Source organism: Myotis nattereri (assembly GCF_964212035.1).
Source record: "Myotis nattereri genome assembly, chromosome: 12".
Classification (NCBI taxonomy): Eukaryota; Metazoa; Chordata; class Mammalia; order Chiroptera; family Vespertilionidae; genus Myotis; species Myotis nattereri.
In genome coordinates, this window is record NC_138087.1 from 73,185,386 (window position 1) to 73,203,662 (window position 18,277).

At 52.1% G+C, this 18,277-nt stretch overlaps 1 protein-coding gene across 1 annotated transcript; it reads left to right on the forward strand.

The window, feature by feature from the left end:
* The first annotated feature begins 5,459 nt into the window (after window positions 1-5,459).
* Window positions 5,460-18,277, forward strand: AMBP (alpha-1-microglobulin/bikunin precursor). Its single transcript, XM_081103809.1, has 11 exons — window positions 5,460-5,583; window positions 6,265-6,407; window positions 7,935-8,011; window positions 8,876-8,992; window positions 9,454-9,555; window positions 10,361-10,407; window positions 12,176-12,235; window positions 15,506-15,587; window positions 16,605-16,772; window positions 17,089-17,262; window positions 18,106-18,277. Exons 1-11 carry the CDS (start codon window positions 5,467-5,469, stop codon window positions 18,135-18,137), a joined length of 1,119 nt encoding a protein of 372 aa, XP_080959935.1. The 5' UTR covers window positions 5,460-5,466; the 3' UTR covers window positions 18,138-18,277.

An 18,277-nucleotide genomic window follows, 5' to 3' on the forward strand; every position in this document is an offset into this window, starting at 1 on the left:
CGGAGGAACCCTCACCAACCCCAAAGATAAAGGGGTTCTTTACAAACGACCCAAATGAAGCAGGCTTCTGGGAAGCCTGAGCTTGAATCAAGAGAATTAGCAATGAACGCCTAAGGTCTAACCTTTGTGTCTCCCAGCTCCGGAATCTTGGGCACACCCACCCCCTCTCTCAACCCCACATTGAGCTGTGCGAGCCTGAGCAAGGTGGTTAAGGTCTCCGAACCTCAGTCTCCTCCTCTGTAAAGTGGGGCTAAGGTTGGCTTACCCTGTGAGAAGTTAATAAGCGCTCATAGGGGATGATGTGAGGATTGAGAGAGTGGATCCATATACACTGTATAGGACAGAGCCTGGCATGCGGTCAGGGCTAAATAAAGGCTAGTTGTTATTACTATTTTTATTACTAATGGATGCTCTCAGCACAAACATACTGCCGTCCCCATACTCACAGGAGAGGAACTGCATGCATATCTGGACTCCGGTGACACTCATGAACTCGCTGACGTCAGCTCTGCCAGCTCCTTCCTGCAAGGATTCTTCCAGGGAGAGAAGTGTCCATTCAGGACGCTCGCCCAATGAAAGAGCCAGGAAGGGTTCCTGCTGCCCTTCCCCGGCAGCTGATTGGGAGGCACTCGTTTGTCTTCATTGAGGAAAGGCCAGTGGGACTTTCCGAAGAGGCCAGCTTGCCACGTGGTTTCAGAAAAGAGCTATATTAGTCCCTCCGAGGACATAGGGTGACGTCATCTCGGTCAGCCAGGAGTCAGGCCGGCCCTGGACGCCCGCCCGGCGTTCATGGACAGATAAGAGCAGCCTGAGAGGGCAGGAAATGCCTGTCCCCTTCCTGGAGGCAGGCAGGCCTCCGGGAGTTTATTTCTGTGGGAGCCCTTTCTTCAGGGGTGCCCAGGGAACCAGACCCTGGGCCATAAGCTCTGTTCCCGGGGCAGCCAGGCCTCAAGGACACTCAGCTCCAAAGAGCCTCACTCTTTGCTTCTCCAGGCTCAGCCACCAGCTCTCACAATCTGGAAGCTAAATTGGCAGCACCTAAGGGCCCCTCCCCGCAGGGCCCTCCCCCCAGGGCAGCTAGCATTTACTGTTTGCTAGGCTCTCTCCAAAGAGCAAGAACATGACAGGTTTCTCATCATTTAATTCTTCTACACCACAGGAGCTCCTTTAAACCCCATTTAACAGAGGAAAAGACCCGCATTCAGAAAGGTGGAGACACTTAGTGAAGATCAAACAGGCAAGAAAGGGTCACGGCCACGACCAGAAACCAGGTCCGTCCGGGTGCAAATCTCAGCTGCTTAACCGTCACCCTGCTAGACGAATCCTCCCAGATACACAAACTAATTCAAAATCGGAGGCACAAGGAGAAGCCACCACAGAGCACGGGCTCTTTGCTTTTTAAATGGTATCATTCATTGTATCACTCCCTCCCTCGCGGGTAATTATTCCAGGACTTGGCCAGGGTTTCAACCTCCCAGGCTCCCTCAGCTGTCTTCTATTTGGGTGGTCCTTGTTGGGGTCTGACCTCACAGTTCTAAGTAAGTCAATTAGCATGTATTCACTGAGCACCCATGAAGTGCCCAGCACCGTGCAAGGCCCCGAAGAGGAGAGAAGGGCCAGGTTTCAGTGGGGGCAGACATGGAGCATGCCCTTGGCTGGGCTGGGGAAGGGAGAGCCCGCGGTGAGGAGCTCAGCGAAGGGAACAGCCGCCCCTGCTCCAGGTCTCTGGGAGAACATGGCCCGAGGTCCTGCTATCTATCAGGCCTGGGAGGTGAGCAGAGTGACTCAGGTGTCAGGGAGACAAACCTGGGTTTGAATTGCTACCCACTGGCTGCCTGCCCTTTGACCCTGGAATACCTGATCTCCCAGCCTCTGTTTCCCCGTCTGCACAATACGACTACTATCATAGTGAAATGATAGAACCTTACTGGGAGGACTCCGTAGCACGTGCTCCTGGAGCGCTCAGCACCTCGCACTATGTAGGACCTTCATGGAGTGATTTTTCGGGGTACAGCCACCTCGTGGTCTCTAGCGGCTGTTCCCAATTCTGGCTCGCCAGGGAACTCTTTGTATAGGGGCCCCACTAAGCATCCACCTCTGTAGCCGGGGTGGAGATAGACAAGGTAGATGCTGAATGTTTTGCACTCACCATCCTAAGCAGGTTCGGGGAGGGGCTCTCTGGTGGGAACCGTGGCTCCAGGTCTGTCCTCCTCCGGCTGTGAGCCATCCCGCGGTCTTCCTGCCAGTCCTCTGCTGCCCTCTGGTGGACATGGGATGCTCTCGCTTTTCTGCGGCCTGTGTGGAGCTTGCCTGGTACAAGCTGCGCTAAGTGCCTGTGATGACGCTGGTCCCTCCCGTGTGTACACTTGGGGAGCACTTTCACAGATGCCCCTCCCTGGTTCTTATTAAGCCCGGTCACGTGAGTTATTATGGCCCGCGTTTGGAGGTCTAGATGAGGAAGGGGAGGCCAGGGAGGGACGCACTGCCCCACAGTCACAAGGCAAGTTACTAGGACTGGGACCCAGACCTCTGAGTGGCCTAGCTCTTTGGGTCAAGGGTGCGGGATGATAACAAAGCCTCGAGATCATGGGCGGTGAGGACATCCCCTCTCCCGTCACCGGCCGTGGAGTCCGGGGTGCTGTTCACCTCCCGCGTTGCCACGGATGGGCAGCCTTTGGCTCCACGTCCAAGGGTCAGGCATTTGGGGCAAGGCCAGCAGCTGGTTACCTCCTCCCGGGGAAAGAGGGGCAGCTTCTGTGCCACCCCCTTCCACCACGGGCAGAGGGAGGCCTGAACCTTGACCACAACCTTTGATCTTAGTTCTGCCCAGTGTTCTTGATGTCCCTGCTGGTCTACTCACCAGGCCTCCCCTACCCCCCACCCCCAAAAAACAGGTCCCAGTGCCCAGCTCCTCCCATCTTGCCATTCCCCTCTGTCCCCCAAGCTCCTGGCCTACGGTTTTTTCGTTTGGTTTCTGTATTCCGAGTGCTTTTCTCTCCATCTCCCTCCTCTAAGCCCTTGTAGTTGCTGTTCCTTCTGTCTGGAATACCTTCCTCACCACGCACCCCATGCACTTCTGGCTGGCTGGCTCCTCTCCCCTGGCCACAGCTTCCCCCATCACTGCAGTCGCCATCCAGTCTTATCACCTTCTCCTCCCTCCTTCCCATCCCAGCCTGACCAGGAGTCCTGTCCTGTTCTCCGTCCTGTCCTCGTGCACCCAGTGTGCATTTGGTGAATGAATGACTGGACGAATGAATAAAGGGGGACTCGGGGTGTTGAACGTTAGTCTAATCTGTCCCCCCGCTCGGCCACAAGCTGGATGACCTTGAACAAGTTCCATTCCCTCCCAGAACCCGTGTTTTCTTTTCTTTTATTAATATTTTTTTTATTGATTTTTTACAGAGAGGGAGGGAGAGGGATAGAGAGTTAGAAACATCGATGCGAGAGAAACATCGATCAGCTGCCTCCTGCACACCTCCCACTAGGGATGTGCCCGCAACCAAGGTACATGCCCCTGACTGGAATTGAACCCGGGACCTTCCAGTCCGCAGGCCGACGCTCCATCCACTGAGCCAAACCCGGTAGGGCATAGAACCCGTGTTTTCATCTGATCATGAGGCCTCTCTTCCCCACGGCTCAGGACACCTCTGAGGCTCCAAAGCCTCCTGCACGGGCCCTTCCCCTTGACATGGTTCCAGATCGGGCCAGGTATCTTGGATCCCTGCGTCCCCTAGGAGGACAGGGACCCAGAGCCTCCATCGCCCCACCCTGATGGCCAGAGAGGAAAGAGGGGCCAGCACCTCCTGACGACCAGCTGTGCATCTTTGAGTCCCGGGGTTAATTTTTTAAAAGCAGCTCAAAGTCCAGTGGGCCTTGGCAGGGTTTGCTCCCTCTGTGCTGGTTAATAATCTCGAGAGAGCAAACAGCCCCGGAGGCAGGAGAAGTCACATCCTGGCTGGGCCTCTGGCCTCTCCCCTCCCCCAGGAGAGGCTGCGTGGCTGGACGAGCAGCCCTGTCCAAAGGGGCCCAGGTTCTTCTGCACCCGTGTGCCTCGGGCTTCCCGTGAGCCAGGGGGCCTGACAGTCTCATGCAGACCTGCTGTGACGGTCAGAGGAGCCATCGTGGTACGCTAAAGGCAGCCTTAATAGGGCGTTCTATTTCCATTGTGGTTTTTTTCCAATATTGATTCTTTTTTTTATAAATGTATTTTTATTGATTTCAGAGAGGAAGGGAGAGGGAGAGAGAGAGAGAGAGAAACATCAATGATGAGAGAGAATCATTGATTAGCTGCCTCCTGCGTGCCCCCTACTGGAGATCAAGCCCGCAACCTGGACATGTGCCCTGATTGGGAATCGAACCCAGGATCTCTTGGGATGATGCTCAATCCACTGAGCCACCACAGCCAGGCTCTATTTCAATTATTAATGACTCCTTGTTATATGCCATTCTTATACTAGGCCTGGTTTCTCCAAAGACAGGCCCGGCTGGGTCTAGCACACAGGCAGGACAGTGGACTGTCACACACATGGCCTCAGCCTCTTGGCAGACAGAAAGGGGACTGAGGAAAGCGGGCTTCAGAGAAGGAAAGTCACTCCAAAGTCACACAGAACCGGGAGCCAGGGCTTCCCGCTCCCACTTCTCCGCACCCCAGACGGCACAGAAGGCAGTCTGGCTCCTGAGCCCATGCTCTCAACCACACCAAATGCTGCCTCCTCCAGCAACACTGCTAACCAGACGTGAGACCCTGGGCAAGTCATTTACCTCTTGGAGACTCACATTTCCTGTCTGTAAGAGGGGGACCTGCACCTCGTGTATGGGGTGGTTGTGGGGATTGAGTTCAGTTCCTGGTCAGTGTTAAGTGCTGGAACATTGCAGGTGCTCAGTGAATGGAAGCTATCATCATCATCATCATCATTATCGTCATCATCGTTTCTACTATAACCTGCTGGGGCTGTGGGAAAGCATGGTGAGAGAAGGAACCCTGGGGACAGGAGGCCATAGACTTCCCTATGGGCTCTGATAAGTCACTCCTCTCCCTGGGCCTGTTTTCTCATGTGAGAAATGGGCTCAGTCAGGCTCATCCTCCTGACTCACAGGCGGTCCAGGTGGAATGACCAGCAGGGAGTTCAGGGCTACCTGGGTCCTTCACGCTCACATGCCCATGACAGGTGGGTGTTTCTGGGGGAGCCTTTCTGGGACGGAACCCAGCCTGGGCTGCAGCTGGCCTGTAGTGTTTGGTCAACGCCTCCTCTGAAACAGACCTCCTGGCCCCAGCCAGGGCACTACAGGGATCGACCAGCCCTGGCCTTGGGGCCCTGATTGGTCCTGGCTGAGCAGGGCAAACACCAAAGTCACCTATAAGCCAAAGGTCCCTTCCCCAGCCTCAGTTTGCAGCCACCTGGGTCACGGAGCTCCTCTGTCCCCACTGAGCCTGTGAGTGACCCCCTTGGTAGAGGAGCCAGAGCCATGTGGAGTCTCGGGGCCCCGTTTGTGCTGCTGACCGCCTGCCTGGCGGTGAGTGCCAACCCTGTGCCCACGCTGCCGGACAACATCCAAGTGCAAGAGAACTTCGACGTGTCCAGGGTAAGGCTGTCCTCCGGGTGATGGGGTGACGGCGGTGAGCTGGGGTCTCACTCTCCCCATCTGGAACTCAGGGCCGGGTCCCTAAAGGTTTTTCCTGCTCAGACTGTCTGGGGTTTGTTGAAGCGACAACTCCATGCACCTGCCATTCTGTGGGACTCGTCTGACACCCCAAGTCCAATGCCCTCACCTTCGAACCCATCCGGAGAAGGTTTTATGCTGACTGCTACCCCTGCAGCCGCCACAATGCCCAGCCCTCACCCTTTAATCACTCACTGCATCCCACAGCACCCGTTAGCCTGTCCCGGGTCCCCTGCCCTCACTGGCCTGGGGTGGCACAAGGTGGGCATGTGGGGTTATGGGAAAAGAGAAGCAGGACAGAGACCTCAGGGCACGAGGCTGTGGACCCCATCCCAGTGAGCACAGCCCTCAGCTCTCAGCAGAGTAAGGCCTTCTGGGGGTGGCGGGGGGCGCCTGAACCTCCCCACTCCAAGCTTGCCACGGTGCCTGAAGTTCCACCATTCGGGCTCCATCCGCCCTTGAAGCTGTGTGGCCTCCAATTAGCGATAAGATGTTGTCACATAAAAATCGAGTCATTCAGAGGAGGGAGGGGAGCAGACATCTGCCAAGTCTTCCTCAAGGCCAGAGGCAAATCCCAACCCGAGCACTGCGGCTGCCTCCTAGTTCTACGGGAAATGGTTCCACGTGGCCATAGGCTCCACCTGCCCCTGGCTGGTGCGGTTCAAGGACAGGCTGACCGTGAGCACGCTGCTGCTGAGAGAGGGAGCGACCGAGAGGCAGATCAGCACGACCATTACTCGTTGGCGGTGAGCTTGGGGTTGGGGTGGGGGGGAGGGGGACCAGGGCCCACCCCACCCTGGGAAGCGGCAGACCTCTCCTTCCAGCCAGGCCCTGGCCTCTGAGCTGCGGATCTCTCTGCTTTGCTCCACCAACAGGGCGTCCCTTCTAACCGTCCCCTCTGCACCTCGCGGGCGGTGCCTCCAACGCTATGCCAGCTCTTCAATCTGCTCTCGCTTTGGGGCATCCCCTTAGCTCAGTAAGGGCACTCCTGCCCACCAGGGTCCCAGCCTGGAACTGGGCGGGAGCGGGCTGGCCTGGATCCTTCTCCCTGCTGTCAGCCCATCAGCAAGCCCCGTCCGTTCTCTTCTGGATTCTCTCCAATCTGTTCACTTCGCCCCTCTTCCCGGTCACTAGCCTTGGTCCAAGCCACCCCCTTTCTTAGGGGGTGGTCTACAACAGCCTCTCTGCTTTTCTCCCCACCTCTAATCTCGAACCTTCCGTTCAATTCATTCTTCACCCAGCAACCAGAAAGACCTTTCAAAAAACTCAAATCTGCTGAAACATTTCCATCGCTCCCTACTGCCCTTGGGAATAAAATTCAACCCCTTTGACATGGCCTTCAAGGACCCCTGTCCCCAGGACTCACCATCCCCACTCTCTACCATGAACTCTGTGACCCACCCAAGTGGACCTTCTTTCAGTTCCCGGAATCCTTCATCCTCTCCTACCTCTCGGCCTTTGCACCATATATTCCTTCTACTGGGCTATTCCCCACCTCCCTGGGCTAATTCCTATGGATCCTTCAGGACTCAGGTTCTATGTCACTTCCTCCAGGAAGCCCTCCCTGACCACTGCAGGTTCGGGTTACATGCCTTCCTTTGTGCTCTTAGAGCACCTCATGCTTCCTGCATGTGGCACACTTGACTGCATCGGCCTCTGGCCTGCCCCCTGTCCCACTCAATTGTAAGCTTCCCACGGGGACAGGGCCTGTCTTGCCCTCCTCTGTATCCCCAGCATGTAGCACAGTGCCTGGCACACCGATGCTGCTTGATAAGTAATACTCGTAACAGTAACAGCTAAGATGCGCGTAGTGCTTACGCTAAGCTCTTTACATTCAAAACCTCATTTGATCCTCTCAGCCACAAAGTGAGGTAGGCACTATAATTACCCCCATTTCACAAGTAAGGGAACTGGGGCAAGAGAGACACAGAGTAATCAACGAAGGCATTGCTTCACCCCTCGGACTTCCCAGTGAATCGACATAATGTGCAGATTTGGTTAAGGAAGCTGACTTTTAGTACTCACTTTGCTAAGCGATGGCATGGATTAGTCCCTTTTTTCTCTGTCTCTCGATCCCCTCATATGTGAAACGGATGAGATGTCCCCCAAGGCTGATGTGAAGGTTAAACAAGATAATTGAAAATGTTACTTTCCAATTAAAAAAAAGAGAGAGAGAGAGGGAGAGAGACATTTGGGAAGCACAGGAAGGAGAAGGGGTGTGGGACCATGGCCTCTACCCGCATTTACCTCGCCTGTGGTTTGTTCACTTCCAGGAGAGGCGTCTGTGAGGAGTTCTCTGGGACTTACGAGAAGACAGACACCGAGGGGAAGTTCCTCTATCACAAATCCAGTAGGTGGAGTCAGAGGAGACACCACAGCTCTCTCCTTCGCCCGACAATACCTTGATGTCTTCAGCTCTCTTTCCTTGTCTCCCCCTCTAACCGTTCCTCCGATTTTCCCGAGATGTCATCTAGCCTTCTTCCAGATGCTTCCTCCTCCTCCTCCTCTTCCTCTTCCTCCTTCTCTCTCTTTCCCTCCTTCCTTCTGTCTCTCTATCACTCTCTCACACATGCACACCCAGAATTAGAGTGATGGTGTGAATGTGAGGATAATATCAAGATTTCATCAGTCTTCACGTTAGGCATCAGCTGATAAAGGTTTGCCAAGCATCTACCATTACAGAGTGCATGGTGCCATGTGATAGAGGGACTTGGACATGAGTTTATTCATTTATCCAGCAAATGTTTATTGAATATGCTCTGTGTGTTAACTAATTGTGCTTGGGGTTGAATATATGAATGTTTGGGTAGATGGATGAGTGTAGTGAGAGAACAAACAAACGTTTGGTAAATGAATGAACACATGTATGAATGCCAGATAAGTGAATTAATCATCATCTGACAGATAAATTGATGATTTCAGGGATGGAGGAAAGAAGAAGGAAAGAAAAGAGAGAAGGAAGGAAGGAGGGAGGGATGAAGGAAAATGGATCCACTTATGGATTGGTATATGGAGAAGAGGGATGGATGAAGTGATGGTCGATGAATTAATGATAACGATACGGAGGAGATGGGTGAATAGATAAGCAAGAATATGGAAGGGATGGGTAGGCAGGATGGCTGAATAGCTGATGTGTGGGTGAACAGGTGAAGAACCACGGACCAGAGGAGTCTCCTGACCGCTGAGCCCTTTGTCTTCCCGCATCTCCATGCAGAATGGAACATCAGCATCGAGTCCTATGTGGCCCACACCAACTACGATGAGTACGCCATTATTCTGAGCAAGAAATTCAGCCGCCGCCACGGACCCACAGTTACTGCCAAGCTCTACGGTAAAGGCCTGGAAGCAGCTAAGCTCCTTGGAGCTGGGGGTGGGAGGGGACCCGTGGCTTAGGGACAGTGGCGTGGGGAGGAACGGGGAGTTTTGCTTTTCCCTTCGGACAAAACTTCCATTACAGGACATGTGGGAGCATTTGCTTTGCCTGGACGAGGCAGAACTCAGTCTCCCGTTTAAGGCAGAATCCTCTTCTTTTGATGTCTAAAATTCCAGACCGGAGAATTCCAGAGCCTCCGGGCCCTGGAGGGACCCGTGGAAGAGCCCTGTGTGGGAGTGGGGAGACCTGAGCAGGGGGTTGGGAGGGACCCTTCCTCCTTTTCTGGAGCTGACCTTTCCATCCTGTACTGAAGAGGTCAAATTGGACCAATGGTTTTCAACTTTCCCCTAATGAAAATCCTGGGCAAAATCCTCGCAGGTCCTGCGGTTCTAGGAGTCCTCTCTGCTTCCCACTTACAGGGCGGGGGCCACAGCTCCGGGAGAGCCTGCTGCAGGAGTTCAGGGAGGTCGCCCTGGGTGTGGGCATCCCCGAGGACTCTATCTTCACCATGGCCGACAGAGGTAAGTGGCACCCCCACCCCACCTCACATTTCTGTCTCCTCCTCATCCTCCACGGCCCCCAGAGAACATCTTCCTAGCCCCTGGGTCTGCCTTGTAACCCTCTGAGGTAAGCAGAGCGGCAGTCCTCTTCCCTCGAGACAGAGAAGGCAGCTGGGGCCCCTGGATTTGCTCCAAGTCACACAGCGTGAACTTGGCAGAGCCTGGACTAGAACCAGTTCAATGTTCACTCTACTGCCGCGTGTCTAAGTGAGGCGATAGCCAGACTCCACAGGTACCTCTTAGAGGTAATAGAGTGTTAGGGCTGAGGCATGGCCTCCAGAGTTAGAGCACCTAGGTTCCAACTGAGCTGTGTGGCTGGCGTCTGGCTGGTCAGTCTTCCAGAGCCTCAATTTCCTCATCTGTAAAATGGGGATAACAATGTCTCCCATATAAGTGACTGTGAGGAGTCAGTGAGATCAAGCCGTTAAATACAATAGCACTGTGCCCGGTGTCTAGTAAGCGCTCAACAAATGTTAGCCATTGCTGCCCTGTGATGGTGCAGAGGACATGCTGGTGGTGGGGTGGGGTGGAGATGACGCCGATGGTGAAGATGGTGCAGCCACCAGCCTGTAGCTTTTCTCATGAATGACCTTCAATAAGCCACGTGGGTGGAGCCATTCATGAGTGGGCTGTTGCAGGAGACAGTTCCCAGTGCGATGCCACCTGGTGGCAGCCAGCACCATGAAAGCAGCAAAGCCCTCTCTGGTTTAGGATGCCCCCCAGTGTGGTCCTCTTATTCACCTCCGTCTCCCGCCCTCTGACCTAGGAGAGTGTGTCCCTGGGGAGCAGGAACCAGATCCCACTTCACCCCCAGTGAGTACTCTTTCCCCTACTCCACCCCCCGACCCCCGCTTGATTTTTGCTGCCCTTGCTTAGGTCCCGCTGTAGTGGTGGCGGTGGGAGTGGTGGGGGGCCATTGAGAGGGTTGGGGGAAGGCAGCGAGGGGCAGGGGGTTTGAGGTCAGTCCCACCTGGGCTCAGTCTTGGTTCTGCCATCTAGGCTTCTTGCGGCACCACCCGTACCTCACTTTTCTCACGTATGAAATGGAGTAGGTAGTTGCCTTCCAGGAGCTAGAATTCCCAATGACAGGTTACAGAAGGACTTAGCGTGGTGCCTCAAACCAGTGAAGTATTTAATCATGAAATAACAATACTCAATAAATGAAAATAAAATGACTTCATCTTAAAAAACAAACAAATAAACCCGAGAGCAAGCAGCTTCTCAAACCACCGGGCAGAACGTCTAGGCTGCCTTTGGATCTGGGGCTTCCTTACGCCTGTTCTATTTTCCTGCTTTTTGCCATATTGACTGAGCTTTATCCATTCTTTTTTTCTCTGATTATTTGAAAACCATGCAGCCTAATTTATCCTGCCGATGTGTGTACAAATCTATATATGTGCGTAAAAATATATATAATGTTTACTTAGAAACATATCCTTGAAAATTGAAAAGCTACAAGAAAGCAAGAAAAAAGGACCATGTCCTTATTCCCACATAGGATTAACAGTTAACGTATTGTTTGCTTCTACACTTTAAAGAAAAATTACCATCGATTTTATAAAAACTAACTTATATAAAGAATTAAAACAATGCAGAAAAGTATTAACAAAATTAAAGTTCTTTAAAAATCCCACCACCTGGAAACTACCGGCATTCACATCATTCCAGGAATCCTGACGTGCACGCACGTGGGAAGGCCAAATGGCAGGAAGACTGGGTGGACAGAGGCACAGGCTTAGATAGACTCTTATTAAGTGGGATGATATTACAGATGCTACTTCTGATTTTAAAAGCTTCCATTGTCGTTTTATATGAATTTTTTAAAAAATGAAGTGGACTTCTTGAACTCCAAGGAGATATTTCTTTACCACAAGAGCCCTCTTTCTCAAAGAAGGCTCCAAGCAACGTCAAGGCTATGAGAAAACACTCTTAGCGGAGGTCTGTTGTCTCAATGATTTGAAGGACGAAGGTTCCCTCACCTGTCCCCTTTTCCTTTACGTTGTCCAGATCATTGTCGCCGTAATCCCCAGTCGTTTGGGGGCCGGTGTTATTATTAATTTTTTTTATTAATTAGTTGATATGATGATGCTGCTTTTCTCTTGGCGTACGGTTCCATGTGTGCAGACTTGTCTACCCAGTGAGACGGAGATGGTGTCTTCTCACACATCTTTGCAGTCTCCCCCCAGTGCCAAGATCAGTGCTGAGCAACTGTCGATACTGAAGAAGGCCACTTGGGCTGATTTCATTTTCCTAATTAATGACTTGCTACATTTTCCAAATTTCCCTAGTGAATGACCCCATCAAACACAGAATCCAAGCCTTCCAGACCTTTCCCCGCTACTGGAGGATCCTGATTATTGATTTCCAGGCTGGCATTTACCCTTGGATTCTTCATTGCTTTTAGGAATAACACTTGCCTATGCCCACGAATCAATTCAGGAATTCAGCACTGCTTTGTTGTTCCTTTAAGGGATTAACATCAAGCACGAACTGACGTTCTGTCCTTGGTATTGTGCAATGCCGGTGGGTGCACACTGGCCTAATGTAACCAGTAACTCCAGTATGTGCTTTCTACTCACAGTTTCCCATCGCTGTTGGCACTGGCACCTTCAATGGCCCCTACGAGCCTGCAGGAGGACAAGTAAGGCTTTTAACTCGTTTTGCTTCTGTTGACATCCCCCCTCTAGCAAATGCTACCCCGAAAGGGCGAGGGCAAGGCTTCGTCTCCTTGGGGTGTGTGGAGACTGTGGAATCTTTTTTTTTTTTTTTTTTTTTTTTAATAAGAGCAAACTGCAACAATCCAGTATCTTTTTTTTTTAAATTAAATCTTTATTGTTCAGATTATTACATTTGTTCCTCTTTTTTCCCCCATAACTCCCCTCCTCCCAGTTCCCGCCCCACCATCCGCCCTCACTCCCCACCCACTGTCCTCATCCATAGGTGCACGATTTTTGTCCAGTCTCTTCCCGCATCTCCCACACCCCTTTCCCCCCGCAAGAATAGTGAGTCCATTCCCTTTCTATGCCCCTGATTCTATTATAATCACCAGTTCATTCTGTTCATCAGATTGTTTATTCACTCGATTCTTAGATTCACTTGTTGATAGATGCATATTTGTTGTTCATATTTTGTATCTTTACCTTTTTCTTCCTCTTCCTCTTCTTAAAGGATACCTTTCAGCATTTCATATAATCCTGGTTTGGTGGTGATGAACTCCTTTAGCTTTTCCTTATCTGTGAAGCTCTTTATCTGACCTTCAATTCTGAATGATAGCTTTGCTGGATAAAGTAATCTTGGTTGTAGGTTCTTGGTATTCATCACTTTGAATATTTCTTGCCACTCCCTCCTGGCCTGCAAAGTTTCTGTTGAGAAATCAGCTGACAGTCGTATGGGTATTCCCTTGTAGGTAACTGAGTTTCTTTCTCTTGCTGTTTTTAAGATTCTCTCTTTATCTTTTGCTCTTGGCATTTTAATTATGATGTGTCTTGGTGTGGTCCTCTTTGGATTCCTTTTGTTTGGGGTTCTCCATGCTTCTTGGACCTGTAAGTCCATTTCTTTCACCAGGTGAGGGAAGTTTTCTGTCATTATTTCTTCAAATAGGTTTTCAATATCTTGCTCTCTCTCATCTTCTGGCACCCCTATAATTCTGATGTTGGTACGCCTGAAGCTGTCCCAGAGGCTCCTTACACTATCCTCGCATTTTTGGATTCTTTTTTCATTTTGCTTTTCCGGTTGGGTGTTTTTTGCTTCCTCGCATTTCAAATCATTGACTTGATTCTTGCGCTCCTCTGTTCTGCTGTCGGGAGTCTGTATAATATTCTTTATTTCAGTCAGTGTATGCTTAATTTCTAGTTGGTTCCCCAATATAACATCGAGGGTCTCATTAGTTTTCTTGTAGATCTCATTAAGTTTATCGGCGGCTTCTAAACAGTTCTTGAGAGACCTTAAAAGTGTGGTTCTGAACTCTAGATCTTCCATTGACAATTTTGTCCTGTTTCTTTGTCTCCGCATTTTGTTATGCTTCCTTGGTGCACCCCCTAGTGGTCTTTGTTCGTGGTTTTATAGTTAAATCTTGATTGTTGTAGCTAATTCCAGGGAGGGTTTGACCTCCAGGCCAAGTGGCTATGAGAATCAGCTGTGTCTGCAGTGAGAGAACTTCTGTCCTCTAGGGAGGTGCTAATCTGGCCTTTGCCTGAGGCTATCCGGCAAATGCCTCTGTGCAGGGCTTGGGCGGGGCGGGTCGCACAGGATCAACAGGGTGGGCCTGAGAGAGCAGTTATGGCGACTCTCAACCTGTCCCCAGGGGCTCTGCCTCTCTGAGTCCCAGCACCCGCTGCAAAGCTCAGAGAGAAAGCTGCACTCGCTCTGACCGAAACCAGGCAGTCCCGCTTCTCCCGCTTGAGTCTGGGTCCCTAAAGACTCGCCCGGATCTGGAGCTCAGAGTCTGCGACTCCCTCCCAATTGAAAACGCCAACCTCGCCCTCTGCCGCCAGCCCGCTCCGCGCACTCCGCACCTCAGAATTTGACTTCAGCACTGCGCCTCCTCTGAGTGTCCGTATGCGTTTCTCTTTCCTCCTAGTTGTAGGACTTCCATTCAGCCAGCGTTCCTGTGGTTCTGGGTGATGTCCGTTCCGTCTTTTAGTTTCACTTTTGAAGTAGTTGTTCAAAGCAGCAAACTCCAGCGTTAACCTATGCCGCCATCTTGGTTCTCGAGACTGTGGAATCTTGAGATTCCCCAATTTCAAGGGAAGTAGTGATTGTGTTTCAACTTCCACTCAGACAATTTCACCTCGGGATTTCGATGGCACCAGACCATTGTTTACAAAAGTATGATATGCAGAATGTTGTGACAAGCTTTCTAAAAATCTGGATTACAGCTACTGGACATGAACATTCCATCTTCTTCTGGCAAAGTTGTATTTTTTTTAAAATGACAAATTTCAGTTCTATTGTTTCAACATTCAAATATTATTGAATGTCTAATTTTTAGGAAAATGGTGCAGAGGAACTTTGTAAATTGTTCTTTCATAGACAGCTTCTTCCCAATCAGCAGCACCTGGGGGATAAACATATGTACTAGCATTTAGATAGTCTCTCTGATCTTTGCGAGGGTTTAGAGACTTTAATGTTACTCAAAGGTGAGTACAGCCAACATACAACTTATAAATGCATTGTGTTTTGTTTTGTTTTTATTCAATTTATTGGGGTGACTGGTCAACATGAACATACAGGTTTCAGGTGTGGGGTTCTACGTTACAAGATCTGTATTATTGCACCTTGTGCCCACCACCCAAAGTCAAATCTTCCCCTGTCACCATATATTAGGACCCCTTGCTCCCCCCAATCCCTTCCCTCTGGTCATCACCACACTGCTGTTTATGTTCACGAGTTTCAGTTTTTTGTCCCACATCTGAGTGAAATCATATGGCTCTTAACTTTTTCTGACTGACTTCACCTAGCGTCATGTTCTCGAGGTCCATCCACGTTGCTGCAAATGGCGCTGCTTCCTTTCTTACGCCGAGTAGTATCCCATTGTGTACATGCACCACATCTTCTCTATCCAGTGCCTTCACGCTGCTCACATGGGAACGCTACCCTTCCTTGGTTTCCAACTGTGGGGTAGATTCCTTTTCCATAATTATATCCTTTTGGCACTTCCGCTGGAGGGGGGATGTGAGGTATTGTTACACCTCGAGGTTCTAATTTTTCATTTCAATCCAGAAATCTGTCCCATGATGCCCATTCTGGAATTCAGGTTGAAGTGTTCTGGAAAACAGGTCATTAGCCAGTCTAGTACCTGTGCTTCTGTCCACAGCCTGACTCCCAGTGCAAATGGTGTATGTATTGTAGGGGCACAGGTGAGCAATAGGGGCAAGGTGCCTGCAAGCGCTTCTTGTCTTTGTCTCCCCAGAGAGCCCGGCGGGCTGTGCTGCCCCAGGAACAGGAAGGATCGGGGGCTGGGCAACCGGTAACTGGTCTAATGAAGAAAGAAGGTAATGATCAGGCACCCTTTCATCCTCTTCTATCAGACTCCAGAAAGGAAGGACCATGGCTGACTCACCATGGCTGCCTTCATGACCATAAAATCCCTTTTCTTCCTACTACAGTTCAGGGTTAGGCCTAGGAAAGGCAAATCAAGTCCTCTGCCCTGTGCAGGGGGTGTGAGGGGAGCGAGGAGACGAAGCATGGTCTCAGCTCCATGGCGAGAAGCCAGTTCTTGCCCTGTCTCACGGTGTGGCCTCCCAGCTGTGCCTTCCCCATCTGTACGACCGCATAACCACCTGCTGAGCTGGCCACCAGGCCGGGAGCAAGGTGGGGAAGGAGGGAAGGAGGCTTCGTGTAGTTGACAGTACTTACCAACAACTCACTCTGCCAACACGGAACCTGCTCCACCCCAGACTGTGTGCTGGGCACGGGAGTCACAGAGACACAGCATCCATGTCTTTTTGGAACTTCTGGTCAAGTGAGGGAGGCAGCCAAGGAAGAAAGTGATGGACCCAAAAGGGAGGGTCAGCTAAGAGGCTGGAGTAGTTCAGCAGAAGCAGGGGTGAGAAGATCAAGGACTTCGTGGATGAAGGGGAATGAATGTTGTATCCAGGTATCCAGGTAGGGTTTTGCTCCATAAGGGCATGGGGGCGGGCTCAGTGAAGAGGTCAGGCTATCTGGCCTGGGTGCTGGTGAGTGTGTTATCAACTGCTACTATTACAGAGGCTTTGGGCAGACAGGGCCAACATGGGATGGTGGATCTGTGGGTCGCTGGTAACTCCCCATATTCTGGAGTGAAATGAGCATTGATTTCAGAGTCCACAGACATGATTTTGAACCTCAGCTCTGTGTGACCCTGGGCAAGTCACTTTACCTCTCAGCGTCAGTGCCGTCGATAAAATTAGTTGGTAATCCTTCCTCGTGGTGCAGAGGTGAAGACTAATTGAGAGGACGCCTGGGAAGTGTCCAGCCTGCTGGCAGCTACGCAAGCACTCAGTGGGTGCTGCTGTTCCGCCCCTCCCCAGATGCCTGCCAACTGGGCTACGCAGAAGGTCCTTGCCTGGGGATGGTCAGGAGGTATTTCTATAACGGCTCCTCCATGGCCTGTGAGCCTTTCCAATATGGCGGCTGCCTAGGCAACGGCAACAACTTTGTCTCGGAGAAGGAGTGTCTGCAGACCTGCAGAACCGTGGGTGAGTCTGGGCCCTTTGCCACTGTGCGCGCTGCAGCTGGCAACACCGTCCTCCCGACGGACCACCTGCCAATTGAACCGGTGGCTAAGAGAGGATGTTCCCGGGGTGGAAATCCAGGGCGAGTTTCCGGAAGTCGTAGGAAGTGCCATTTGCATATGGGTTACCGTAGGCAAGTGATTTCTTCTCATCGGCGCCAGCTCCCCAGTCTAGAAGGGGCGAGGTGGTCTAGGTGAGCAAGGTCCCCTGGTTCAGGTCCTGTGCCTCGGGTTAGCCAAGCGGAAGGATTACTAATGCTGTGCCTCCCTCCCCTCCACAGCGGCCTGCAACCTCCCCATAGTCCCCGGCCCCTGCCGAGCCTTCATGGAGCTCTGGGCGTTCGATGCCGTGCAGGGGAAGTGCATCCGATTTCAATATGGGGGCTGCCAAGGCAACGGCAACAAGTTCTACTCCGAGAAGGAGTGCAAGGAGTACTGCGGCGTCCCTGGTGACGGTAGGAGGCCCTGTGGGGTGCCGGGCTGGGCCAAGGGGCTGTTGGGGTCCAGATGGGGGAGCCCTGTAGGTGAGGGCCTGGAGAGCTGAGCTCTGGACTCTGTACCAGGTGGCCAGCCCACCCACTCCCAGGGCCTCAGCTTCCTGTCTTTCATGGGGGCCAAGCCCCAGGCCTCAGCCCTGCTGGGATGCGGTACCTGGGGTACTGGGTATAGACAGAGGGTGTGCAGGGCAGTCTGAGGAGCCTGGCCGAGCTGGGCTGATCCTGGTGCTGCCACATTCAGGCCGGCCCCACTGGGCAGGTGCCAGTGTTAGCCTGTTTTCTCTTATAAAATGGGACAAAGCACTGATTTATTTCCCAGACTTCCCAGTGCCTGGCACGGGTAGTGCTCAGCGAACGGCGCCTGTTACTGATAGTGATGGTGATGCTGTAAGGAGGACAGGGCAGGTCCACCTCGCTTTACTGCGCTTCACAGATATTACCACTCACTTTACTGTGGCAGTCGCTCTGCTACGCTGGTCTGGAACCCAACCCCAACCCGCAATATCTCCGAGGTACGCCTGTGATAGCATGGCAGGAACAGCAGCCATGTGAGGTTACTGGGCCTTATCTCCCCACCGGGAAATGGCACCTAAAGTAAGTCAGAAGAGGCAGAAAATCAGACCATCCTGTGGAATGCACTGTGGGGACATCTAGTCATTCAGCAAGCGGGAGTTTCTGGCCTCAGGCCCCAGCTTGGCTCAAGCTGCCTCTCCCCCTCCATGAGGCACCCCCTCCCAACTTCCCCTGCCCTGGACCCGCAGGCGAGCCCCACACCTACACCCTGAGCCTCTGTGTCCACAGGAGACGAGGAGCTGCTGCGCTTCAACAACTGACCGGTCCAAGGCCAGTGGTCCAAGGCCAGAGGACGGCGGGGAGGCTGCGGGCCAGTGTCTGCCTCCGGGCCCCACATCGGACAGACCGGGCCGAGGGACCTGGGTTCAAATAAAAGCCAAATCATGGACTCCTGAAGTTC